At 38.4% G+C, this 27,759-nt stretch overlaps 1 protein-coding gene and 1 pseudogene across 3 annotated transcripts; one reads left to right on the forward strand and one right to left on the reverse strand.

Annotated features, from left to right (window-relative positions):
* The first annotated feature begins 151 nt into the window (after positions 1–151).
* On the forward strand, positions 152–22,183 carry LOC113684118 (uncharacterized). Of its 3 annotated transcripts, none has more exons than XM_089196075.1 (25): positions 152–435; positions 6,142–6,261; positions 7,096–7,323; positions 7,506–7,679; positions 8,207–8,344; positions 8,862–9,101; positions 9,624–9,770; positions 9,904–10,041; positions 10,627–10,728; positions 11,190–11,293; positions 12,384–12,569; positions 13,386–13,454; positions 13,891–14,003; positions 14,737–14,950; positions 15,253–15,324; positions 16,198–16,340; positions 16,430–16,544; positions 17,201–17,351; positions 18,176–18,302; positions 18,406–18,463; positions 19,468–19,556; positions 19,683–19,803; positions 20,408–20,449; positions 20,654–20,762; positions 21,423–21,979. In XM_089196075.1, exons 1-24 carry the CDS (start codon positions 372–374, stop codon positions 20,759–20,761), a joined length of 3,063 nt encoding a protein of 1,020 aa, XP_089052201.1. In that variant the 5' UTR covers positions 152–371; the 3' UTR covers position 20,762; positions 21,423–21,979. The 3 variants fall into 3 exon arrangements, with proteins under 3 accessions (XP_089052201.1, XP_089052199.1, XP_089052200.1); XM_089196073.1 differs by lacking the exon at positions 152–435 and adding an exon at positions 5,208–5,411; XM_089196074.1 differs by lacking the exon at positions 152–435 and adding an exon at positions 5,209–5,411 and having other exon boundaries at positions 21,434–22,183.
* A 2,453-nt stretch (positions 22,184–24,636) lies between these two features.
* Positions 24,637–25,677, reverse strand: LOC149051155 (uncharacterized; annotated as a pseudogene).
* Between the last annotated feature and the right edge of the window lie 2,082 nt (positions 25,678–27,759).

The raw sequence follows: 27,759 nt of genomic DNA on the forward strand, positions 1-27,759 counted from the left end.
ACTCTGGAACAAAAATTTATCTTCCACTCGACAGTATCAACGAACGCTTTTCATTCAACTAATTTATTCTTGTTTTCTCGTCACCATATTCCCACCAATAGCGTAGCTTCATTTTCTTCATATAAACCGACACACAACCCATAGTTCCTCCAATCTCTCTGGCGAAGGTCTAACGTTCGAAACTTCAGCCTTTAAAACTTTTTACGGTGGCCAATTTATGTTATAAACTCAGTTGATAGCACTACTCTGTGATACTCTCCCACCGACCCAGCGCCACAGTTTCTTTAGAAACTTACCCCCTTTATATTTTATCATTTTCAAAGAAACCTTTTCGTTAAAAATACAGATTTCCAGGCGAAGAAAGCGGCTGAATGGAGAGGAAAGTTACATATCTCTTTGGAATCATTGCCTTTGCCATTTTTTTCCGGACGAGAGGTACATACCTTAATGCACTAACGTTTTTGTAAAAAGAAGCAATATTTGAGTTTGTTGACATGTAACATAAGCATACGACATTATAGAAAACGATTTTTTTTTAAAGTTTCGGAATCGCTTTAAATTTCCAAACAACATCTGATACTCTCAGGCAGTTTAAAAGGATTTCTCAATAGAAATTATATGAAAATAGCTAGGCTGCCGGGCATATATCGCGTTCAATTTGCAAGATGAATTTTTTGCAAGAGTACAATCTGAATATCGAGGACTGCTAAAAAAATTCGAGAAAAAATAAAAAAATGGCAAATTTTTAAGCTACTCAGCAGTTTGTGTGACAATGACGCCATTTTCAGCTGGTTATTTGCTGTAAGAAAATCAGTCCTAAACTTTCCGTGGGCGATATATTTATTTGTGACAATAGGTTTTGAAGCCGTAGCTAGTACCATCCTTGCTGCCATGAGGAGCTTTGGCCCCGAAAAAAATTCGCAGCAAGCATTCTACAGAGGGGCTATCATTTCTGTCATCAATTTGCAGAATTACATTAACGCTTGCATTCGGTAGGTGTCTATGCGGTTACTTAAACCCTTAAACCTGGTTACTTAAGGCGCACCAACAAAGGCTGTTCGTTCAATACCGGGTAATTAAACAACATGTGTGAGATGTATGTCCATTTGGTCACTATGTTGGACTAATTAGACAGCAAGAATTTCCAGCAGATGGATTCGTGAGGTCTCAAAATATATTCCTGTTGTTGATGCGGTAAAATCAAATCGCTCTCGACCATTCACTTTAGGCGGGAAATGCCTCTAGTCGAATAATCATGGGAAATTGCAAAGGTGTTGGTCAAGAGTAGCCGATCGAGCTTGACAACGACATTCGGGACCTAGTAAAGGATGATGATTATATAAGTAAACTGGGGACGCCTCATCTCTTACTTAAGAGTCCAGACAAAGGGCGGTCTCCTAATATCAATTACGTAGTTTCTCGATTGTAAGGCGCACAGTTTTTTCAAGAAAATTCTCTCTTCAGTTGTAAAGTTAGTGTTGAAATTGGGGTGCGTCTTATAGCCAAGTATTTTTGCGCAACAAAATCTTAAGATCGCAATTTTAGCAGAACTTACAGTTAAAAAGGGAAAAAAAGAAAACTTGTTGTTGACAGAAAAAGGAGAAAAAGCAGAGCTTTTTGGTCAGAGGTGTAGCGAAGATTGCGTCAAATTCAATCCTTTATTCCTATGAGTTAAAAAGGAATACTGCTTTTAAAACACTTCTATTGAAAAGCAAACAAACGTACATTTGCATACGTGCTTAACAGCAAGTGCTCGATAACATGATATCCAACGAGGGCCCTTCGGATGGATGTACAATTTGTTGTCATCCGCAGCTCACCGGGAAACAGAAAACGTTGCCGGTTGCGCCTTTTTCTCACCAGGATTCTGAAATGCCGTATTCACGGGCAATTTCACGATTTTCATTGACTGCCTTGGCTTCGGCAACGGTGTTCAACTTAACGTTGAGGTCATACGTGTGACGGCGAGTGCTTAGCATATTTGCGATTGCACAAGAAGTTGAAGGTAAACTCTGACTGTTTACGATGAGAGCATATCAGTTAGTTTTGCAACGGAGTTTTAAATCATTCGGTTGATGTTATTAGAACGAGATCGGACCATTGAATATTTATTATTTAATTTTGTAAATAGAAGCATGTTTCCTAAACAGGAAGGCTGAAATAAACGAGTATGCGTTTTATGGTTCACATTACAGGTGTGAAATTTTTAGCCTTGATCTTTTCGCAGATCATTAAATGTGAGACTTTTTCACTTTTATTTACGTTAACAAAAGAGTTCGCATGCCAGTTGTGTAGCAATAATTGTTCTAAGTTCCATCAAATCCTTTTGTTAACTCTCAACCTTTTGGTACGTCTTATGACCGAACATTTTCACGTAATTTTCAGTTTGGGAACTTGGCGTGACTAAGTTGCTAAGTTTGGGGTGCGTCTCTCCCATACCCTCTTGGGTAGTGCATACTTGAGGGTTATTTTTAATCTCTTCTATACCCTCCTGAGCAGTGTATACCTGAGGGTTACTTTTGATCTCTTCTATACCCTCTTGGGTAGTTTATACCCGAGGGTTACTTTTAATCTCTCCTATACCCTCTTGAGTAGTGTATACCTGAGGGTTATTTTTAATGTGCAGCCCACTAATTTGCATAAAAATTTCTCCGGCGCAAAGCGAGTCATGCAGAGTTGTCAGCTCTCTCCTCAAAAAAAAAAAGCGGTAACTACTAATTCAACAAACAACAAAAAATATCTTCATTGGACTTTCTGACTCTTAAGCAAAGATCGCGGATACAAAAATAATGGAGCCAACTATATTCAAATTTCTCTCCGTACAAATACTGGTGAATTAGAAAAAATATCAGTTAATTATGTGGGAATCAAAGGGAAATTTACCTAAATCATTTGTTAACTCGTTAACCTACTCTCTCATGATATAACCACCTAACGCTGATCACAATGCTGCGTGAAACTAGCTATTAGCTTAAGTTTTGATAAAAAAAAAAATAATAAAAAAAAAACGCCTTCTCTTATCGTGGATGAATTCGGCGTGGAAACAGGTGTTTGGTCTCCGTGGTGACTGGCTCTTTTCGAAAGCATGCTCCAATTATTATTTACTCTCCCATTACGTTTATTGAAATAATGTTAATAAGTTTACAAATAGATAAACTAAAAGCGGATTTCTGTACAGGAAATTACCCTTCTTGTGTTTCCGCTCCCTCCTAACTCTTCTTACGGGTGAATCCTATGCTGAATTCACAATAAGGAAAGATCTACTTTGTTTTTAGTTTTATTACAGTTCACACCCTTCTCTTCCAAGGTGGTTGCACCTGTAAACAATGTCTGCTTTTTGTCTGCAGGACTAAATTACATAATTAGGAAATTTGTTTGAAGAGCACGTAGCTTGTTAATTTATGAAAAAGGGCAGTAGTTACGGTTAACATTTTCGTCTCCAAATTTTTTATTTATCCTCTTGTTATGCGACAGTCTTTAAACCCTATTTCTTTGCAACATTCCTAATAAGCTGAATTAGGTTCCTGACAATTTCCATATTATTAATCTTGTTTTTGCTTTCCCAGATCTTAGCTGGGACTGTATGAAAATTTAGGTAGAAATTCATTTTGTATCTCGAAGGGGAACCGACTCGATTCAAGATCCTATTGATGTATAAGACTCGTTAGCTAAGTATGACTTTAAGGTGACTGGACAAGGATTTACGGCTTAGTTATTGTCATTTCTCTAAACAGATTATAAAACGCCATTTCTAATCAATCTTCGCCAGTCATCCCAAGCGTAGTTGTGTTTCAATATACTAATGAGGTAACAAACTAAGAAGAAGTACAGAATTCTTGGAGAAAGCTTAAATTATCTTTTAACAGTTAGAAACGGTAAAAGTTTTAACTCAAATGACCGCTTCGTTGCACAAATTCGAACGTTTCTTTTTTCTGAGTTAATTTCTGTTTATTTGACTGTCATTGTCTACTTTCGCTGTTCAAACGCTTTCGAACATCCTTCTGGATGCGTTCAATCTTCAATGAACAAACGCTCCTGTTTTATGTGAGTGTTGGCCTCAAAAGGCTTCTGACTTAAAACAGTAACACTGCGGTCAAAAATCTGTGCATGTGCAAACGTTGTGGTAGCTTAAGAGACGTGCTTTCAGGCAGTTACAAACAACTGCATAAGTCAGTCAGTCACAGTGTTTTTACAGCCTAAAACAGTCGTTTCTAATTTGCGCGGAAATTGACGCGCGGCTAACCGCATATTGGACCCCTTTAACTTGCGTATTCTTGACGTTTCAACATTGCGTTCTTTACAGCACTGTATCACTGTATTCCCTGTCTTGTTAAATAATTACTTGAATTAAAGTGATCCTCGCAGTGATATGCACTTACTTAGGCAGTAGTGAAAATAAGGCCTGAAAAAAATTCAGGCCTGTACGGGATTTGAACCCATGACCTCTGCGATACCGGTGCAGCGCTCTACCAACTGAGCTAACAAGCCAACTGGGAGCTGGTCATGATGGTGGTTCTAAATAAACCCGTGAAGTGATGAATATACGATTAAGAATATATGAAAGTCATATATTTGAACTGCGGATAAAGACATGAATGAAAGTGATCCTCGCAGTGATATTTTCACTACTGCCTAAGTAAGTGCATATCACTGCGAGGATCACTTTCATTCATGTCTTTATCCGCAGTTCAAATATATGACTTTCATATATTCTTAATCGTATATTCATCACTTCACGGGTTTATTTAGAACCACCATCATGACCAGCTCCCAGTTGGCTTGTTAGCTCAGTTGGTAGAGCGCTGCACCGGTATCGCAGAGGTCATGGGTTCAAATCCCGTACAGGCCTGAATTTTTTTCAGGCCTTATTTTCACTACTGCCTAAGTAAGTGCATATCACTGCGAGGATCACTTTCATTCATGTCTTTATCCGCAGTTCAAATATATGACTTTCATATATTCTTAACCGTATAAATAATTACTGTTTCCCTTCTTTATCGGTTCTTAGCAAAATATCGACGGTTACGGAATTGAGCGGTCATTGATGAATATATTACCTAAACCCGAAGCGTCAGCGTAGCAACAGTGAAATATTAATATTAGCTGCACTGTATATAATATCAGTATCGCATATGGAATGTTTACGGGTATATAACGAACTCACAATTGACCAGCTCCCAGTTGGCTTGATAGCTCAGTTTGTTAGAGCGCTGCACCGGTATCGCAGAGGTCATGGGTTCGATTCCCGTTCAGGCCTGAATTTTTTTCAGGCCTTATTTCTCAACTGCTTAAGTTGAGTATATACTGCGATGATCTTCATTTGCTTAAAATGTTTACTGTCAAGACATCTTCGACTTGTGAACGATGCAGCACTTCGTCCATCACAAAAAAGGCCCTTACCGCTTGTGAAGGTACGAAAATGTTTAGATGAAGTCCCCTTTATAATCTATTAACGACGACTGGTCTCACCCCAGCTCCGTTTCTCCTGAAAATTATGTGATCCTCCCAAAAGGCTCCAAGACTCCCCACCACCATCCATAGGCGATTAATCACTAGCTGCCGTAAGACCTTGAAATATCAAAACAGTAACTTAACGATTTAGTCACTTCTTATATGGGTCACATCGTTCCAAATGCATACTCTACTTGTCTTAATCGGTCGGGCGTATCTAAATCATCTCGGTTTAAAAGTACAGCTATAGGACATACAACATCGAACTCTACTCACTTTGGAGTGAAGTAAGGGGTTATTGATTGTGATTCGCACCGCAAGGGGGACCGCACAGCTATTAATTCTAGAAGCACGGAAGACCATGACCGAACAACACGAGAACGAGGAGGAGTGGGTAGAGGCTCGCCAGAGAGAAAACTCTGCAAAGCAGTAGAGAACTAATCATGCGTTACTACATGTATTGAGAAACCAAACAATCCTAGTGCAACATAAGTCTTCAGATGATGGAGCTTAACCAGTGTACTATTTTCCTCGATTGAACGGTTAAACGCTGCGATCCTTCACGGGGCAAAGGACACACACACAAAAACCCTATCCCATTTGTTTTGTGGATAATTGTTTTTATTTCGGTCAAAACAGAAAGCGATACTACTCTAATCTTTTTTTCTGTGTTCACATTCTTAATTTCAGCCTATCAGAGAGGGAATTTGTTCAAGTGTAAAGAAGGAAACAGTTTTATTCGTGATACTCATCGCTGCAATGGAATACATGAATGCCCAGATGCATCAGATGAAACTGGCTGCGACAATGGTATTGAGCTTTACAGGCCTTCAACTGACATTTTGCATAACTCTTTAAAGAGTTAACCACTTACTGGGCAAAAATTACACTTTGTTTTCATTGTATTTTAGAAACAAAGAGAAAACATCAGAGTTGATTAGTAAACTCTCTACAGATCATAACAATGATTGAATTTGAATGACACAAGAAATATAAAGAGTCTGAAACGGGTGTGTAGTAAAAACAAAAAAATTACAAAAAAGTCTAAAATTTTGTTCGTCAGAAATTCTCGATGCGTTTCAGCAGAATATCGTTTTTGGAGCTCATGCGCTCTTTCTTTTAGAATGGTATTATCTGAGGGTCCCTGGCAAGGTATGAAGCGGGGGGGGGGGGGGGGGAGTACTTACCCTGTTTGAGCCATACAGGCGAGTACAGCCCTGAAGGCTAAGGTTTTGAGCTGTTTTGGTCTGGAAACAGGTACAGACGGTTTTTGATGGAACTGCGAGAATAATAGAGAAAGGGAAATAACATTAGTGTATCTCTTTTTTTTTTTAAGTGTCGATGAATTTTAGTGATTTTTGACCGGTTAAAAAGTGAACGTAATTGATGCGGAAACTTTGAGAAAGCAGGTCTGAGAACGGGTGTGGCGTGTTTTGGTCCGAAATGAGGCCAGTAAAACCGGACGATCGGCACTGACCAAGAATTCCTAGTAGTTTTTTCCCATCCCCTCTTCCCCGAGTCTCGTGTTTATCTTACTCTGCCTAGACTAACTATGATAGCAGAGGCAATCTCTGGTAGGGGAGGGGTGGGGAACCAATCTGCATTGTTTGAAAGTAATTTGATTTTCGTTTTGGTCTTTTTCAGTCCTTTGCAAAGACGAAGAAGGAGATACGTACCTTATAAAAAGTAATGAAGGTTGGCGAGCGTCGAGTTGTCTTCTCTGCCAATGCCGGAAAGGAATGCTTGAGTGTCGAAAGAGATTAAAAATTAACTTTCCTGGCTACTTTATTGATTTTTATGTCCACGAAGAGATTTGTACACAGCCTTCATGCAAGATTAAGAAGTTCTTAAGCAAAAAAGACGAATGCAAAGGTAAACATATTCAACCGTACATCTTTAATCTTACGCAATGATCTCAGGTACCTCTTGAAAAATGCAGCCTTACAGTCGTAAGTTTCCCATTCACAATCTGTGTCCATCCTGTCCATTCGTAACCACGCTTGTTCTAATTAGGTAATTTTTTTGGCTTTGTTTCCCGCTTTTTTTCTCATCAGGTGTTGAACTGATAGAGAACGCTGGAATAGCGTTCAAAGGTCGAAGTTGGCGACATGGTAATTGTTCCTTCTACTTCCCTGGGGTTATGGACACGCGAGATGTATGTCCACCAATGAGCAGACCCATCTGTTATGTTTACAATGGAAACATCTGCTGTGCTAAGCACTGTCCAGGTAATTTATCGCACTTTGATGTCAAAGCCTGGAATACGACGTTAAGGAGACTCTAACCCAGACTGCGATTCATTTGTGAATTCATTTATACCAAGAATTAATTTATACACGAACGAATTTCATCAGTTTACAACCTCTCGGTAGTGGTATAATGATTTAAATCAATTACGTAAACTTTGTTAACACAGAGACAAAAAAAACACAAAGACTTACCGTCTGTTAAATATAAATTAATTAGCCTAGTGCCAACTTCAAAAAGCGGAAGGACATTTCCAAAGGTCGTGATTTTTTTTGGTATAGTTCTTCTTGAAAATCAATGTCCCTTAAAACGATCGAATGCAGCAAATGAGCACTTTTTTTAGCTTTAAAAAACGTGAGTTCATCTTCGTCTCGATATTCAGGTTATTTTTCCTTTATTTTCATTTCCTTCTCAACTACCTCACAAATTTCCGCACTTTTAGGAAGATTCAAGATTCTGTTATAGTGGTGTGTCTATAAAGTTGAATCTGTGATTCTATTTTCTTTAGGTCTTCAAGAAATTGCAAATCACATCAGAGGGAATCCTACTCTATGTCCCAATGGTCGCCAGCTAACATCAGCTGACAGTTTTTGTAGAGACCCAAATAATTGTTCACGAAATTTTGACCTCAAAAATTGTTCATCAGGTAAACACTTTTCTTATGTTGTAGGTTCGTTTTGTATTATTACTTGACTCAAGAAAACGATATTCCTTCACATCTTTTTAGCAGTTGTAACTGGCCTGTGCCTTTCACTTAGGAGAGCTTCACCTCTTTGTTTTCATCTCAAGTATGCTTTTGATTTTTTTACCGCAAAAAGCCGCCGGAACTTTTTGCCTTTTGACATCAAACCTCCAAGAAGCTATAGAGTCGTTATAAATTCAACGGTACTGCATTGAAGTCCTTGCGGCCTCTAGGGCTCAAATGCAAATAAAACACGGTTAGCCGCAAAAAGTTCTGCTTGCGGGGGAAAAAGAAGTTCTTGTACGTGCTATGATTTTGAAGGAGAACCCTTAAGGAAACATGTAAAACCGCTAAAGTTACTACAAAAATGTCATAGGGAGGGGAAAAACAGGCCTTGCATCTTTATTTCCATTTTCTCAGTTAAGAAATTATGATTATTTCAGCGCAAACCCTGAACTTGTGCTCTCTCTTTCTGTATCAGATGTTACTTGTCGGGATGAAGACTTCAACCATTACTTTGAAGGCTCAACATGGCGTGTCGGTGACTGCATGCAGTGCGCGTGCAATCAAGGGAAAATTCATTGCTCAAGAAAACTACGGCTGGTGCTTTTTTCGAAATTTGGATACGAAGATGTTCTAGAATACATAGAAACCGACAACTGCAACCAAACAGAGTGCAATGTGGCGGAATTTATGAAAAAGAAGCACAGAGTGTGCTCAGGTGAGTTCACGAAGGAAACCATGGTTATTCTTATGAAATATATTTAATATATACGTGTCAAGTGTACAAATGCATTCCATCAATGTCAAGAGCTCGTCAGGAGTCATTTGTTTTGTCTTATAACGTTAGGAAGAACTAAGTGCAGTTGCTTAATTTTTCGACTCAAAAAAATAATAATAATCATAGTAATGATAATAATAAACTGGGGCTTATATTGCGCAAACTAACGTGTGTATCAGTGTGATCAAATGAACATTATGAACATTCTGTGTGCAACAATCAAAAAAATTTATAATTCTATTAGAGCATTTTCTTTTACACGCAGTGCGTGTGGTGATCCGCAGTTTGCGCGTTGCGCGCGTGCAGTGCATGGGTTTTGTACGCGCCTTAAGCGCGTCTAATGTGCGGTTCACGTGAAAGGTACTGTACTTCAAGTCATACTCATTCCCTAACTATAACTAATTTAAATTATTTATTTATTTATTTATCTCAAAAATGAAACGATTTTAAATATATTTAAAGCTTGTACCTGGAATGGTAAGCTCTATTACGATGGTGATCGCTGGAAAGAAAACGGCGTGGATTTTTATTGTAGCTCTGCATCTCAAAAAGTGAGACCTGGATGCTATGTGGAAGCCGGTCGAGTTAACTGCACTGGTGCTATATCAGGTTGGTGTCCGTCGAGTCCATGTGGTACAGAGGAAGAACGTTATAAACAAACTAATCGTGTCCTTTCTTGTTTGAACTTCTAAAGTATATTTTAACAGGAAGTCTTTCTCTGAGAAATATCATATCTCTCCAGAATTAAGGAATCTGTCCTCAATATCTAAAGACAAGCTCTTCTTGTGTGCAAGTGGTGACGAGATCAGACCTTTTGGTGACAGATGCAATATAGAGGCTAATTGTGATGACCAATCAGACGAGTGGAATTGTGATCATTGTGAGTAGCATACCGAGAGAGGGGTTTAGAGAGGTAGAAACTCGTACAGGTATTGACTGATAAACAATCGACTAACTAATTAGTAACAATATCACAGACAAACAAGCAGTTGAGCAGATCTACAGATGGTTTGGAAAATAAAGAGAAAGACAACCTTGCTACCACAGTCTCTCCTCCATACCATCAGGAGTACCGGGGGGTGGGAAAAGAGAAAGAGCTTGGGAACGAAGTCGACGGAAGAAGACAGAGAGAAACAGACAAACAGACAGACAGACAGACAGACAAAACTACCTGGTAAAAAAACAGACAGATATTTGGACATAGTTAACGACAGATAGGCAGACAGACACATAGACCTACTGTCCGTCAGACGGACAGAAAGACATACAAACCAATTATTGACCCATAGATAGACAGACAGACAGACAGACACAAACAATCAAACAAACACCAACCCCGTCAAGACCCTTCCCGCGGTTATACCACTTTCCTGCATAGGATTATCTTACTTAGTTATCAATTTCTGTCTACCCATTCTTTTAAACATAGTCTCTGATCTTTATATTCTGATCATGTTTAACGCAGATTATTGCCCCTCTCAGATGTTACATGGTGTGATGTTTACGAGATCACCACTGTATACGGAGATTGTTGGGCAGTGCTCCTCGGTTAACCTTGAGTGGACAGGTATTTTGAACTGAGTGTCAGGGTTCATATTACCTTGTAATGCTTTGTAATTTACCTCCCTCAATTCTGTGTGCTACTGAACTCTGGGTGAAAACATACAGGTAATTAAAAAATTTATATTAAAGACGGTGACGTCACTGTTCACTAAAAGCCACAACAAGGAGAGAAGGGGAGGAGGGTGAGGAGGGGGACAGAGAGGAGGGAGAGGGGGTAAGTAAAGGAAGAAACCTCCTCTTATACCACTTAACCAAACTGCATAAACCACATTTCTTCAAATTATGCACAGATGATAAATGGCAATTACCTTTAACTTATCATACAGTTATTGTTAGTATTCTCATGGAAAATCTTTTTCTCATGGAAATTGCACGGCTCAAAAGAGACAAATGCCTGAAGACTGTAATTAAGTACGAAATAACTGCAGATCATTCTGGTCATAAGTCAAACCTATCTGGTTTCAGGTTCTTTCAGCCAAATATGTTTAAGAGATTCATATGTGATCAATTGGATATGGACAAGTTGCCAATGTGAGAAGAAAGCTTTAGTGGAGGTCTTACAGCACAAGGTGAGTTTGATAAATTCACACCTATAAATTCTTCTATAGTTTCGACGTCATAGCTCTTTCTGGCTACTCACTAAATGTGTAAGGCGCCAAGGAGTGAGAGAAGTCTTGTTATTCATAAAATTCACTCTGCATCCTAAAAAATACATGGCTACAAATTATATTTCCCAATCAAGGCTTCAAATGGGTGGACAAGGAATTCTGCCTTTGTTCAAAATTATGTTTGATTGTACCTTAAGACACCTTCTTTAAATAAATATAGAGACCATCGGCATGATTCCCGACGTAAATACATGTTGACCATGTATCACAGTCAACCAAATTTTTGAGAAGCAAAGCGTAGCTCTGGTCATATCTTGAAGAATATATCATGAGGGGAACTTGGATGATAAAAGTTAGTCCTCCTCTAAACCAATTCATTTTTTAACCGCCCTATGTTTTGACAATTCTGTGACCTTCCTTAAGCGCAAAACTTCTTGAAAGGCCTTTATTAATGGCCCAGGCCGGGCCCGTTCCTTGAATATCCCGGTAACTAAACGGGCCCGAAGCCATATTTTGAAATAAAATTTAAAAGAATAGAGAAGCAGGTTCTAGCACCCCAACCAGCCCAATTTGTTTCTTTAGCTGATCGTTTTATTGTATAATTCGCAAAACTTTTGAGACTCCCATCTTGAATGAAAACAGAACAGTTTTACAGGCCCGTTAAGTAACTGGGACTTCGAAAAACCAAGACACGGATCCAATATGGTACAACCTCGAGTTCATCCAATCGAGGCTGACTGGTAAATTGCCTGCATACAGCGAGCAAAATATACCGAAAAAAAGTTTCCATCTTTGACTTACTCTTGACCGGATTTTTATAATTAGTTACTAAGGAAGACGAGGTTCTCGTTTGTTTTGCATCATTTTTTCGCGAAATTTAATGTGCAGCCATCGAATTCTTCTATTGTAACCATTTTCCTGGCTTGAAATAGACAACTGGAGTAACGACTAATAATCCAACAGAGATTCAGATAAGATATCTTTAATTGTGCATGTTGCTCTTTTGTTGTGTATTTCTGTTAATCAGGCGCTATTCCTGTCCTCATTTTAGATGTCTAGTGCCAACGAAACCAATTTTACAGCAGTTTTAAAAGAGGTGATCCAGTTTGCAGAAGAAGGAAATTACACAAACTCTAAAGTTTTCCATGATCACCTCAAAGACTTATTCCACAGTGCAAAAAAATTAGTTACGCCACTCACCCAAGAAAATGCTGATTTAGCCCTCCAGTATTGCCAGGTAAAAATGCAAACGGTTAAAACTTTGACAATCTACAATACACAGCGGCGTGTTACAGTGACATAAATGGAGACGAAACCAGTTCAAATGAAGATCACTGAACTTTGAATTTGATGCAACATCGCCAAAATATTTCTTTTTTTTCTTTACCCGAGTCATTGAAAAGACCCGAAATGTATTTTTGACAGCAGGTAATGTAACTTTTTTCTGAGAGAGGAGGTATTGAGGAAGTTCGACTCTTAAGCTCTCTTGTTGTTTGTATTAAACCAAAGTAGTCACAGCAGCAAATCAGAGGGAAGGAAAATATCACAAGGAGCCCACGGGAAACGCGGGAAAACGCGAGTGACTAAGCCGCGCTTGGTCTTAGTTTTGAATCTGATTGGTTGAAATAACATAGCGAATTAAGGCAAAACCAATGCAACCATGCATTACTTTCAAAGCTTAATTAACACTTGCTCGACACAAGTAGTAGGTGCTTTTACTTCCGACTGATGAGAAATATTCTAAGAGATCTTCTCAGCTCGCTATTGAATATTCGTGCCGCTTTGTTACTGTCAGTCTCCAAATCAGTGTATTTTTGACAACTGAGGCTTTTGACAAATAATAGCGTTTAAATTTTAGATATCTTAAAAATGACAACATACAATTAATCATTCACCTTTTTAAGCGTCATTCACAGGCGTTGTTTGGTCCTGTCACACAACGTGTCATTCCAGATCACCTAGTGGTAACGAGGGAAGAATGCGTTGCGTGACCTGATTAAACAACAACTGCTGGGGAAGCCTAACAACTTTCCTTTTGTCCCTATGGTTACAGCTCATTATCAACGCTGTTTTATACTCTCCTGTTTACTATCAAGATCCAGTATTTTGTCGGCTTGTAAAGGTAAGCTAGTAATAATTTCTTTACTACCAGCCGGTATACAAGATGTGGTAAATGGTACGTATATATACAAGAAAAACAAACAAATAAGAAAGAAAAGAAAGAAAAGAAAGAAAAGAAGCGATGAAAAAGAAAAGGGGCAGGAAGAAAACGATAAAATAGGAACAGAGAAGGAGAAAAGGACAAAAAAAGAACTAATAATTAAGTGGCTCCTTGAAGTAAAAAGGACTCCAGGAGGTTATTTTTGAGGTTTCTCTCGTGATTGCAGTACAAAGCCATTTCTCCCTATTATTTTTGGTCCAGCAGTTTTAGGGGCAAAGAGAAGCGTATGGCGAATTGAGTGGAGTCTACCACTATAGCCTAGGCTGAGGCGGTAACACAAGATGCGAAAAGATAAAACTCTACTAAAGCGCTCTTTTTAATTTTTTTTTCTTTTAAGGACTATGAAAGAAACAGACTGATAAGGAATGCATTTGAGTTTCTACGTCAGGCACCGCAAAATACGACAGCGTATCAGTTTGGATCAAGAGGGCCATCTTCTCTTGTTATAGAGTAAGTCAAATCATTCCGTTAAACTGATTTTTCAGGTTCCTTCTTGCTCTGTCTGCTCCGTGGACGTAAGTTCCATTGAGGTAAAATGAAAGTAGGAGAAGCTATATTATCATATGACCCGCACAGCCGTGTGTGTAAGACAAAAGGAGACCGTCCTGCGCTCGGTCCAGTTCATGACCTCGAGCAAAATATTTTCCCGTAAGGCCCTTCCACTCAGTTAATAAGTGAATAGTCCGGAATACCTCATGACGGGGTCAGTAGTAGGGTTTTTACATGTTATGAGCCTGTAATCAGAAAGTCGCATTAGTGGAGATGGGAGAGGTATTAAAACAGGTATAGCTTTGCTTAAATTATATGATAAGTTCAATTTTACACGCATATTGATATTTTTTCCCCTTACTGGAGGACAGACCCATAGATGACGTCATCGTTGGCAATATCTTGCTTTTTTATATCATATAGAATAGATTGATTCCATGGTGCCGTGCGTCTGTACAGTAATAGATCAATGTGCTATCAATGTGCTATTTTTTTTGTAATTACTATATATTGTCGTCGTCTGAGTCTATACAGTAAACAGACGAATAACAACATAGAATTCATTTGGTTAAATAGATTGCCCTTTTGATAAGTTCCAGAATGACTCAAAATGATTGTTCATGTGTTTCAGAAAAAAATTACTTAAGCATTGGAAATTGTACCAATTCTTTTCTTTTTTTTTCATATTTTTCAGAAAACCTGGTCATTGGGCGAAATCAAATTTTGACCCACCCCCCCTAGTCATCCGGAGACTGAAAACGGATCTTAAGGTGAAAGTGTCACCAATACCACAAGCTGGCACGAACGTTGATAATCCTCTTCAGACAAAAACTGGTAACATTAACAACAACACCAAACAAGAAAATGCCGCGAGTTCAGATACATCAAACATAACGAACACGCCTGGGGTAAGTAATCTAGATGGAGGGTTCCCGGAATAGCTCGAGCCGATTGAACTCAAGCTTCACAAATTCTAGAGATGTTTTCGTCAATCCAATATAAAACGTACAAGGCAGATGGAAAGAAATCTATCCGGAACGTTTTCAATTCTTAATCAAAGATTTGTGGTGGTCCCGAGTTAGCTGATGGTGTCAACATCCTAGGCACGAACTTCAATATACTACGTAATAAAAAAACAAAAACTAGTACTGTTCTAAATGTCAACATGTCAACTTGGCATTGTTACTTCAAATTTTGCCTTACCCTTCAGAATAGTGACGTAACGGGCCAAGCAAGGGAGGAAACGGGGATAGAAAATTGCTCTGCAGTGACATTTCAAGAGGTAACACGAAGAAAATGTTCAACTCAGAGGAGAATTTAATTAAGGATTGACATGATTTTCCTTTATTTTACTCCTTGAATTGTCTAGAAAACGTGTGCTCTCCTCTCTGTAATCAATTACGAGCAAAATTCAAAACTATCTGAAATGTGGATAATTTAGAGATAGTAGTGCTCTGACGAAGGGCTAACGCTCGAAACGTCAGCTTTGAAACTCTTTACGGTGGCCAATTTACGTTATCAACTCAGATGATAATACTAAATTACCCCATTATACTCTCCCACCGACGCAGCACTATAGTTTCTTTAGAAACTTACCCCTTCATTTATCTGAAATCTGATTGGCTACTTTACTCCGTATCTATTCTGTCAAAGACGGCGAGCAAAGTGAGTAGCATAACATTGTGTGACTGGAGAAATAAAGAGAAGAAAACACTATTAACAGAAGCCTTTCCTGTGGTTAATTTTTTAAAAAGACAGTAGAATGATATTTAGATAAATAGTTTATTTCCTCTAGCCTTTTATTGCCTTCTGTCAATTTCGGCTGAGCCCTCATCAACTACCAGGAGATATGAACCAGAGTTCTTAAATTGGATTTTTTAGGGTTCTGTTCTGCAATCACTTGAGTTGTGGTCCACCTGCGAGGATCATATCTTTGCTTGATTTCCATGATCATCTGCTGGTCAAAAAAATTATTTTTCACCAGAAGCTGGTAACAAGATCTTTTTCTAGAACCTTAAGTTTATTGGTCTCCTTTGCCGTCGTTTTATGGGATGCCATTCAATGTATCTGCTGGGTACAGTCCTTCTATGAAATACTAACCCAAGTAATAGAATTGATCCAGTTTTTTGTCTATTATTTACCCAATTACTTCTAGGAAAAGATGATTTTTACCTATACTCCACCTACTTCAAAAGAAATCATAAAGCACTACGAAATTCAAAGTCGAATGGAGTTAGTGCTTATGTGCATTTCTATGGCAGCGGTGGTTCTTGCACTCGTACTTCTTACATATCTGAGGTAAGTTTTTTTCAGTTGGCCTTTTAAAACAGAGTGGCCACAATCCCAACCACAATTCACAATTTCACTGATGCTTTCTTCTTTAACAGGATAAGGACTACTGAGAAAATTTTCATCCACAAAAATCTCCTCCTTTCACTTGGGCTTGGAAATCTTGTTTTTGTTCTGGACAAAACTCTATTTGTTACACGAAACGAACACTCGGTAAGTACAATACATCGCAGTCATCACAAGTATGACATCCTTTGTAGACAGGAACACTTAGTTGAACATCAACGAGGGATTGTCAAAGATTTGCTGTCTTTCTGCATTTTTCTCATTTGTAAAACTATGGATCAGTTATTGATTCCAGATCAAAACAATGAGCAAGTTTGAAGGATAGGTTAAGTGCTACTTGTTTCCATGTCGGGAATGGTTTTTGCCCGGTTTCTTTGGAACGGGGACTGGAATTTCCAACAACCTTTCTTTTATCATTGTATTCTTTAATCGATACAGACATGAAATTCCCCTCGAAGAGGGAAAAACACTGATAAATATATATGTATGTATATCTATATAATTGTGGGAATTTGAAGCAAATGCTGTTGGAAAGTGCTCAATACACATGAGTGTAGAGCGAAATACAGCTCAAAATGACTAAAATGAAACACGCATGATTCCCTGTAACTCTGAGTTTCGTGCTAACGCACTCGTCAGACAGATTCTGACGAGTGCGTAAGCACGAAACTCAGAGTTACAGGGAATCATGCGTGTTTCATTTCTGAACTGTATGTATGTATATATATATATATATATATATATATATATATATGCAGTTATATATATATATATATATATATATATATATGTGGTTTTTTTAGGCTCTATGTTCGACAGTGGCGGTCGTTCAGTTTTTTTCACACATTGCGGTGTTCACGTGGATGCTTGTTGAAGGGATGAATCTTTACAGCAAGCTTATCGTGGTTTTCAATACTCCCAGACGATATGTCACCTACTTGGCAATAGGATGGGGTAAATATACCAGTTATGCAATTATTATATTTATTATTCCATAAGTGCGCGTCTGATGTGAGATGATAAACAGTCAACGAGGCCGATAGGACTGAGTCGTCTATGATCATGTCATATCGAACAAGCGCGAGTGGAATAGTTGTCTCGTTAAAAACGCCCCAAAATGTAGATAAATCTTCCCAACTTTATTTTGTTACAATAAACGGAATGTCACGATGTACAAAAACACTTTTGCTTTAACTTGTCCTCATGCGCGTGCATGTTATAATGGCCCGTAACCCATGATTGCTAAGCAAATGAAACCTCTTGAATTAGATTATCCAACGATCCTGTTTTTAATGACATGGAATATCTCATAATTAACCAGCATTTTCTTAGTAGACACAAGAACCCTTGAGAAAATTTCTGCATGAAGGGAATGAAAGTGAAAAGTTAAATATTTCATGGTATATCACGAGGAAATGTTGCATAATTGTAATATTCCAAGCCAAAGAGAGAGCCTGCTGGCTATTGTTTGCAAGTGAGGTGAGACATGCCACGGTATACCACGAGAAAGTATTGCATCATTATAATATTTCATGCCAATGCTAGATGCGCACATACTTCATCTTCAATGAATGTCGAACGAACAAATGCTTTCCTAAATTCTGATTGACTGTGTTCTTTTGCTGCAAGGAAAAAAAATTGAAATTATTCTCAATTTCGTCTAATAAGATATTAAGCATTAAAAATTCAGCGTGCTAAAGCTCAAACTTAGGCTCCAACCTAACGAAAACATAAACATAAACGTTTATATCCAGACTCTCTTTGTTGTATTCCTCAAGGAATCCCAGCAGTCCTTGTGGGATTGATAGCGGCTGTCAGACCCAGTACCTTTGACATGGGTAGCGCTATGTATGTGGACATACAGTGTGGCTCACTAAGCCTTCAAGCTGAGATCGAACGAACAAGGTAAGTTAGATATCTTAAAGTGTACAGATCAAAAAAAATAAACCGCTTAAGCTTAGACATATGGCCATAAAATCGAGACAAACAGACTATGATATTTTGGCAGGTGTTGGCTAAACGGAAGTCTCTGGATATACAAAGGACCAGTCTTGGCCATACTTGTGGTATGTCTTTTTTCCCTCTTAAAATGTATTTCCATAGTAATACGGCTAAAATACATAATTAATCAGAGAAAGTTTTAATATGGTCTTACTTCGATATGAACATATTTTCTTTCAGTTTCATTTTTATCTTCATTAATATTTTCGTCACCGTCGTTGTCCCCTAACTTTTATAGCCTGGATATTTCTTAGATGATCAATTTTAAATCTAAACCTACAGAGGATGATTAATAAAATGCCGGAAACATTTGCAATGCTTGTGCAAAGTGATACTAATTTTACATTTGGAGGGAGATGGCCGGATGTCGTCACGGTAATCGATGATCCTTTACGCCTTAACTTTAGTATGCATATTCTCTGTACTATTATCTTAACATTTCTTATGGAACTAACAGGGAGAGTTTGTTTAACAATCAAGATCTTCTTTAGTAGGCGCTGGATCATTTCTTTTATTCTTATATCCGTATTGTTGTTATTCAGGAGTGTTACTGTAAGAAGAGACTTGATGTTAAATACTCTTAATGAGTAAAGGGTTAAATGCATGTGATGTTTTTGCTTTAAGTCTAACTGATCTTTTTCTCGAGTGAACATCTGAGTTAAGAAGACAGTAACTGATAAACTGATACATAAGCACAAGTGTTTTCCCCGTCCCCGTCCCCCCCCCCCCCGAAAAGTTCAGGTTCCTTAAACTTTCTTTATGAAATACAAGGAAAAAAGAGGCTAAAAGTTAGCTGAGGATGAGAGTTAAAGCTATTCTGAGAGTTTTATTACGCCGATATTCAAAAATAAATGGCAATTTGAGAATTTTTAATGAGCTAAATTCTTTTCCAGTTTTGCCATGTGCAAAAACATCATATGTATTCTTCCAGTTTTTCCATGTGAAACCTCTCTTCATCTCCTCACCTGTACTCACCAGTTGCAGTAGAGGATATAGTAGCTATCTTTCCAGGTGTTATTCTTTCGTGCATTTTGAACTTTCAATAACAAAATCCCGTTTGAACTTGCAGATAAACTTGATAATGTTTGTGATTCTTGTACGTGTGATTTTTGGGAAAATTTCCGCAAGATTTGGCAAGGACCGTCTCAATGTCGCAAAGTAAGTTTGAATCAACAGAGATCACTTCTGACTAAGTTGATCGTGAGTACGATCAATGTATCTTTGATTTTCTTTTAGCTTTTTTTAGTTTGGTTTCACTGGTCTGGATTCCTATTGATTTTACAGGCGAAGTGCGAAAAGCATTTTTGTTCTTCTTCCGTTACTCGGTGTTACGTGGATAGTGGGATTTTGTGTGGAGTTCCACTATGTTCTTGGATACGTGTTTCTATGTCTCAACTCCACACAGGTATTCACATAGTGAAAGGTTTAGTATCATATCAGTGGTAACACGTGGAAAATCTAGAGTGTGCTACATTCACGTTACGTATGGCACATCGCGCGCAAAATAACGTAGCGCATTACATTATTATAACAACCATACTTAGTGCAAACTCAAAGAATATTTGTCTGAACCTTTGACTCCCGTGAGTGACCAAGACAGAATTTCTCCTTACAATATCAATACAGTATCAAGCAGACAAGTGATGAGAATAAAGAAAAATATCGATTAGGGGATTATTAGTTGATCCAAAACCAAATTCTCCGAGCTAACATCGTAAGAGTTGTATGGCAGACAGTAGGGAGAATTGCAAATGAGACCCTGGGAGTAAAAGGGTTAAGAGGCCTACTGGTCTACCAGGTCTGCTATTTGTTCATTCGTGATCCAGGAGAACAGAAACTTTTCTCTGGCTGGTAGCATTCCGAAGGATCATTTCCCCTTAAAATGAAAAACTAATATCTCACTCCCACGGTTACCTTCTGGCAAATCATTTCCTCGTCCTTTTACCAAGTGCCTACCACGCAGGTTAGTCTTATTTACGTTTTTAGACTGAGGTTTTGATTTCCCACAGGGTATCATGTTTTTCATCTTTCACTGTATGTGCGATGACCAGGTACGCTATTTATTTACTTATTTATTCATTCATTTACCTTCTTAACTTTTTCATAACAAAACATATGCATATGTCAAAACTGGAAAAAAATTTAACTTCTTGAAAATTGTCACACTCCCATTTATTTTTTAATATCGACGTAACAAATCTCTCGGTATAGGTTCTAGTCTCATCCCCAGCTTACAGTCAATATCAAACTCTTAGGTCCAACAAGCCATAAAAAAGTTATATACCAAGCCTGAAGGTTCAGCAACGTCAGAGAAACCGCAACAAGTCACCAAGGAGACTGGGAGCAATACTCGTTCGGCGTAAGGTATGTACAAATCTTCTACATGACGTACAGGGAAGTTTTAGGGAGGGGAGTGTGAAAGCCCGGCCCCTCTTTTTTTCCCCTTGTATTTCATAAAGAAGGAATCTGAACTTTTTGAGGTGGGGAGGGGGGGGGAGCGGGAAGGAAAAACGCTTGTGGTTACGTAACAGTTAATTTCTTACGGTCTTCTTGGGTGTTTTGGATTACCCGTAACCTGTTTATTTATCGTATTTATTAGTCTCCTATCTCCCTTTCACATTATTATCATCATAAACGCCTTTCTGGAGGTTTCTGTATCGTGCCTACACCCTTCCACGAGGAGGTACAATACTCTCGGTTCCTTCATGCTGCATAAACAAGGATAACCGCCCTGCCTGAAGGACTTTAACCATGGCGATTACATAGACTGCAAAACCAGATGAAAGCTTTTACCAAGTTGTTTTCTTAAAGCATTGCTAATTTGAGTTTGTCATTTTCGTTAAATTTTCCAAAAAATTCTATGTAAAATTTTCGCACTAATGCAATGGTACAAAACTAAGATAATTTATCCTTTGGAAATCTAGAAAAACTACATGACTCCTCTGATCTGTTGTGATCATTTTGCCTAAACAAACTCAATTGACCAACTATTGAGTATTGAGTATTGTGTATTGTTTCCCTTAGGATTGCTTTAGATGCAAGGAGACATAAGGACAATTACATCACAGGGAGCCTGAGTTTGAAGCTGAATTAAAGCCCTGTCAGTAATATAGCTTAAACATGTAAAGCATAATGTAGTGGGTTAACATCAAAATAGCAAACGCTTAGCTGGTGCCGAGATTATATAGGAGAAAACCAAAGCTGTATATTTAAGAATGTAGCAAATAGAAATCCCATTTTGTTCTTTTACGTAAAGTAAGATCGACATATACCTCATATAAATACAATTTGATTTCAGTCTCTCCCAGAATTAATTCATATGTAGCATCTTTTTATATATCTCTGTGGAAAGTAGTTTACATTCCATCATTCTGATTTTCTCAAAGCCTCAAACATACAGGGAGGGTGATATAAGCGGTTTAATAAATGAGGACAAGACTAACAAGATTGTTTTAATGCAAAATTCTCCAAATAAGAATCTATATATTTATCGTAGTAATTGAACTTTTGTTAGATTGAGAAGGAAACAGCATGATAAAAAAGTTCCTGCAACTTTAAATAAAAAATTTCTAATATTAAAATAACAATTTGACATGCGGATGAAACTGGAGTAAAGAAAGAAGTGATCCTATCAGGTGGGTTGCAATTTCAGCGATTGCAAAAAAAGAAGCCCGAAAAATGGAGGCTTTGACGGACATTTGCCTAGCTCCCGACATGCGGCATCGTAGCTCTCGCGGTTGTAGAGGAATGTTATGCAAGTTAATAAAGTTACATGCATAAATAAACCTTAGTTTCTATAAAGTATCTGTTTGACGGACACTACGTAATTATTGATGATTCACGATATGTTGGACTGGTTTCACCCCGACAAGCTTCGCTACTAAACATTAACTGCCCAGATGTCGTCTAGAACGCTGAACTTCCTGATCTTTTTCAAAGTTAACAAATAAAATGTGTGCAGAACCACTGTTTGGTTTCTTAGATATAAAATCCATTGTTCTTATAAATAGAAACAGTTCACCGCAAAGGAGGTGGCTAGTAATGGACATTGAATCTACCCTTTAGTCACCCAAACTGTGGTAAATTATTGTCTTCGTACATACTGAGAGTGTGAAAACAGTGAAGAAGGTGATTGCACGGGCAAGCGTGCGATGAAACGGTACGCTAAGCGTGTTACCAATCTCGTGGATGTGCCTTGTATATTTAATGAGCAGAAAAAAGACTGAAACGGCAGCTTTTTTGTGGCATGCTCAAGCCTTTGTCTCAACAAGTGTGCTAAATGTCACGCTTTACGTGCGATATGACACGCGTGCGAAAAGACGCGCGTGCGATATGCCTCGCATGTCCTATGGATAATAGCCGACTAGAGGAAGTTTACAACGAGGAAAAACACTTTAATTCTTAAAGGAATGGCACAGCGCTGCTATAAAAATAGGACTCAGATACATTTGCGGGTTAGGATCGACACAAAAAGGGCGGCATTCGCTCGAAAGTTTTGTGTTTGGCCGCGTCAACACCGGGACTTAAAGTCAAGTTCACGACGTATCAAACAACAACGTTCACTTTTATGTTCAGGACTATAAGTTTCACTGTAGTCTCTAATGACCCGTGGGTAAATTCTAATTACATATAGAGTATTTAGAAGTCTTCACATAACATCCGAAATCAGCGATGTTTTATATCTTCGATACAAGCGTTATAAGCCGGAATACCGCTGAAATGAGACTATTTAGGTTTTCCGTCAACATGCATGTGATCGCTGTTCGTTTATTTCATGAAGCAGACTCAAAAAAATGGTCAATTCGAAGGGCCTACTATTAATGAAAATTTGCAAACGGAAGTTGATTTGTTTCAAACTCTGCTTCAAGGTTTGCGGCTGGATGGCAGGGCGAGAGACGTATGTCGGCGTCGTAAATGTAACGAAAATGTTGGACGAGGTTACCGTGTCATTTTGCCCGCTTAAACTGCGTGCTTTATCACTCGCAAGCGTGCCATTTCACGCACTGCCGAGCTCGACACACTTCTTCGTTCCACGTAACACGCGCGTTTGTTTTTATTGTGCGACGCGGACAATAGAAAAAATTTAATTAGGTGTGAAAATGCGACACGACGCTCCGAAGCCAGCGTGTTATTTCATTCATTTTCTTTAGTTTTGCGCGTCATTTTAGCATGTCCGCGCATTCACCTCCTTTCATGTTTTCCCGTGGAGGGTCACCCATAAAAATGGAAAGAAAAGGAGGTTTCAAAGACACATGCCGCCTACTTGTTGACATGCAAGCTTCCATGACGTGTGCAATACAGACAAGAAGCTTAGCCTTCTCACTTGAAACAAAATATTAGTAGTTATATTAAATTCATAAGCTGCGCTATTATTCCAGAAAAATAAAACTATACTGTTTTTTTCGTAGTCTCTTACTACCATCAACCATTTCCATGCAGAACTTTGCCAACTAATGTCTGTGGCGTGACTCGAAAACGTTTTCATAGCAATAGGAATTATTCAAGCACTTTACTCACGCCGTCTACCAGATAAGAAGTTCATTATATTCTGCAGATCTCTTTGCTATTTTCTTCCTTCCTGGTCGTAAAAAATATATATTTTGTAAACTCATGCTGTAACTACATCTGCATCTCTCTCGATCGTTAAATTGCGTGACTTAAAGCATGAGCCCGCAATATTTTGATCTGTGGGCTTCGCGCAAGTTTCCATTCAGGTTAGGTTATATCAGGAAAAATGCGAATCATATCCAGTTGTTTGAGACAATTTCTCTTGCCTTATCATCTTGAAGGCCTGTATTTAGAGGAATACATTGGTTATAAACGCCTGTGTGCCCTAACAGCATGACTTTGTGCAACCCATGAGACGTCGATGATTAGAAATAAAAGGGCAAGTTTCAAGGAGGCCATCTGGATGACCACATCGAGATGGACACTTACAAGAGCAATGGTTCCTATCTTAAAAATGACCTGAATTTCAACAATCCCTAGCGCTGATTATGCAGGCACACAAATGAAAACGGTTGTAGCTTTTAAGCATATGCAGGTTTTGAATGAATCGGGCGTTAGAATATAAAGATGGCTTCATAGTCAGAGAGGGTGAGACTTCTCTAAACTTTCTCTCAACCTTAACATCCTCAAATTCTCCCTTCCATTACGAGCCCTGGACTACCTCCCCTCAGAAAATACTGTCAACAAGCCACAAATATAGATACATCGTCATCATTCTCACCTATTTTCTTCAGAAATCAATTATCTCCTTTAGGGAGGCGACTGCATTGACACCATCCGTTGCGTGCTGTCCAGACCCGCCAATGACTTTTTCTGCGAGGCGGCGCACATCTGAAGCTCAAAACATTTCTGATTTAGTATTTATTTTGAGTGTGATAGTAACAGCCTATCACCAAAGGAAACAAAACCCGCAACTAACGCTGATCTTCATTTCACATACACTTTGCTCCCGACAGAGCGCAATCACCAGCATGTAAAAACCAAAGAATAAAACAGGGCTTTACCTTAAGGATATTAAAAAGCGTTGATCTCCCAAGTGGTTTGAAGTTCGTCTCCATACAATAGGTGTGATACAGATGTATGAGAAGGGAAGAGATAACCGTTCTCACGACATTAGGAATGTCCATTTTCTCGCCATTTGATAGCTTTAGCGTTTTAGTTCTATATGCCACGTCTTGAAGATATGATGGACTTGATGTGAAGTCCAGGAAATGGTCAACCTTAACGGGATCTAACCTCGATCTAGTTATGGATGGTGTTTCTATGAGTTGTCCAGGTTTAGTCCTATACGCATGTTTTCTCGCCTCATCAATCCTGAACTTGGTCAGTCCCGGAACCAGATGTAGAAGTTCCGTTTGACTGTAGTCGCCGGCGAAGAGGGAGAAAATTTGTTGCTGGGTGTACCAAGAGTTAGCTTCATTGTAGAGGGTCACTAGTCTGCTCACTAAGAGGTCCTCTTCGGAAGTAACAGGGACAGCTCGTGCGCTATGGTGCTTTTCGAAAGTTTTCTGAAGCAGCCACGATGAATTCCCCTGGGCAATAGCATTCAACACGGTATCAATGGCTTGGCTAGCTTTTTTACGGTAGTACCGTTGCGACGACGATGAAAAACATCGGACTTGCACTGAGACCTGACTGGGATTATTCGGCCATCAGTTGATTTCATTAGATAGCTGTTAAGGTACCGCAGCTGATGCTCAACCTGCGGAGTAGGCTGCCACTCGCAAGACGTCTCTACCCCCACCGACGACTCCTGTGACGACGACGAGAGAATTTTACGAACATTTAACGGTCACATTTTACAAACATTTAACAGTCGTATTTTACGAACATTTAATGGTCGCATTTTACGAACATTTAACGGTCGCATTTTACGAACATTTAACAGGCGCACTTTACGAACATTTAACGGTCGCATTTTACGAACATTTAACGATCACATTTTACGAACATTTAACAGTCGTATTTTACGAACATTTAATGGTCGCATTTTACGAACATTTAACGGTCGCGTTTTACGAACATTTAGCACTTGCGTTTTATGAACATCTAACAGTCACGTTTTACGAACATTTAACGGTCGTATTTTAGGAACATTTAACACTAGCGTTTTACCTTAGCTTTAAAGTCGTACATTTTAAAAACATTTATTACTGCTTCAATTAATCTCATCCTAAAGCTTAAAGTGTTATCTTGAATCCCTGCATGAATGCTAAATGACCTAGTCAATTCTTATCTTACACATAAGAGTTAACTTCAAGATTTACATTCACTATTCATCTCCATAACTTTCCCGATTTTTGCGAGAAGGGAAGAGATCAAAGACTTAGCTATTTCCCTCACTAATCTCATTTTCAGCAATCTGCTCTTCGTCCGTAAAAAGAGCATTTCTTGGGAGGTACTTCTGATTCTTCATATCTGAACCTATTTCCTTGTTATCTTAATATAAATATTTTTCCTCCTTTCCTTGTCCCAAAATTTTGAATTTCTGCTCTCTTTCTCCCTTTTTATTCCGTCGCAAGATGCAAATCAGCAAAGAACAGATTTGTTAAACACTCAGGGGATTAACAAAACCACACATAACAATGCACTACATTGTTCTTAAAAGTAAAGGGAAATTGATGCCAATATTTAAATGAAGACGGACATGAAATAATCTGGCAATTTGTGCAATTTTTTAATTGAAAAAGGAACTGAAGTCATTAATATTTTATTTCTTACTTTTTGCATGGTAAAGAAACTTTAACAGAGGTGTACCGTTCGTCACGTTGAAGGTGTGTGTGAAGGAAGACATGATTGTACAATTCCTTTTAACCTTCTGATAGTTTGTTTCGTTCACAAACGGAGACAATCGAATGTTAACACCAAAATTTAAAGCTCTTAACTTTGCCACAGAAATAAGAGGAAGACACCTCAATGGAAGCGTTTTTTAAAGAAAAAGAGGTTACTTCAGAGAGTCCTTGTCGACTGCACTTTGTGGAAGAAAGGTCATGCCTGTCATACAACTTTGGCCCCAGTAAAAAGAGGATGAGATATGAATGTCAACTGAGCTACTCTAGTCGGTTTGTTGGACTCAAAAGTTTTACCGAAGACGACAAATACCTGTACCGAGGACTGAAGGTGATGAAATGATGGTAAATCGATCTAACATATCGTGGTACGATTATGGACTTACGGGTGAGCAATTTCCTGAAAAAAGGAATGATTCTAAAGTCATAAAGTCCCATCGTAACGTATTTGATAAAAGAAACTTTTTGTACACCAACTATAACTAATCGAGCTGATGTGAGAAAATGAAAAGTTGTTGAGCTAAAAGGCTAGGTAACTTAAAGTATTGACTTGTAGCTGTTATTTAGTTGGGAAAGGTTTTCATATAACCCTATACTCCTGCAAAACAAAGCCGTAATCCCTAAGGTAATCTATCGTTTTCAGTAATTTTTTCTTTATCCAAGAACTGTGTGTACAATGAAGTATGGGGCTGTGCAGAAATCTTTCCTTTCCTCGCATCGTTGACCAATTTTAGCTAGATTTTTACAGAATTCATGGAAAGGTGAAAGAAGCCGATAGCTTCCAAACAAAAATGAAATTTAAATAAAAATAACCACATACAATTCAAGAGCACACTTTTTTATCAAAACAATCCTCATAAATGTGCGAATAAAAATTCTTCAGTCAGATAGCGATTCCTTATCGTTGCGCAGTGCTCGAACTTGTCCCTAGAAATTAATTCTACTTATTCAGAAGTGTGATAAGATCGATCGATATGAAGAACAGTAACGATAATAACTCTAGCGGTATTTTCTTTCTTCCAACAGAGCGTTTGTAAGATGAGTGACTCGTTTTGTGGTAGCAA

The sequence above is a fragment of the Pocillopora damicornis genome, chromosome 2, assembly GCF_964200805.1.
Source record: "Pocillopora damicornis chromosome 2, jaPocDami1.2, whole genome shotgun sequence".
Lineage (NCBI taxonomy): Eukaryota > Metazoa > Cnidaria > Anthozoa > Scleractinia > Pocilloporidae > Pocillopora > Pocillopora damicornis.

Bases quoted from the DNA above. Each gene is read 5' to 3' on its own strand.
- LOC113684118 (XM_089196073.1), top strand. From the start codon at position 5,330: ATGTTTACTGTCAAGACATCTTCGACTTGTGAACGATGCAGCACTTCG. The intron at 7,680-8,206 runs GTAATTTATCGC...TATTTTCTTTAG, and splicing joins CTGTGCTAAGCACTGTCCAG to GTCTTCAAGAAATTGCAAAT. The intron at 15,325-16,197 runs GTAACACGAAGA...AATTACTTCTAG, and splicing joins CTGCAGTGACATTTCAAGAG to GAAAAGATGATTTTTACCTA.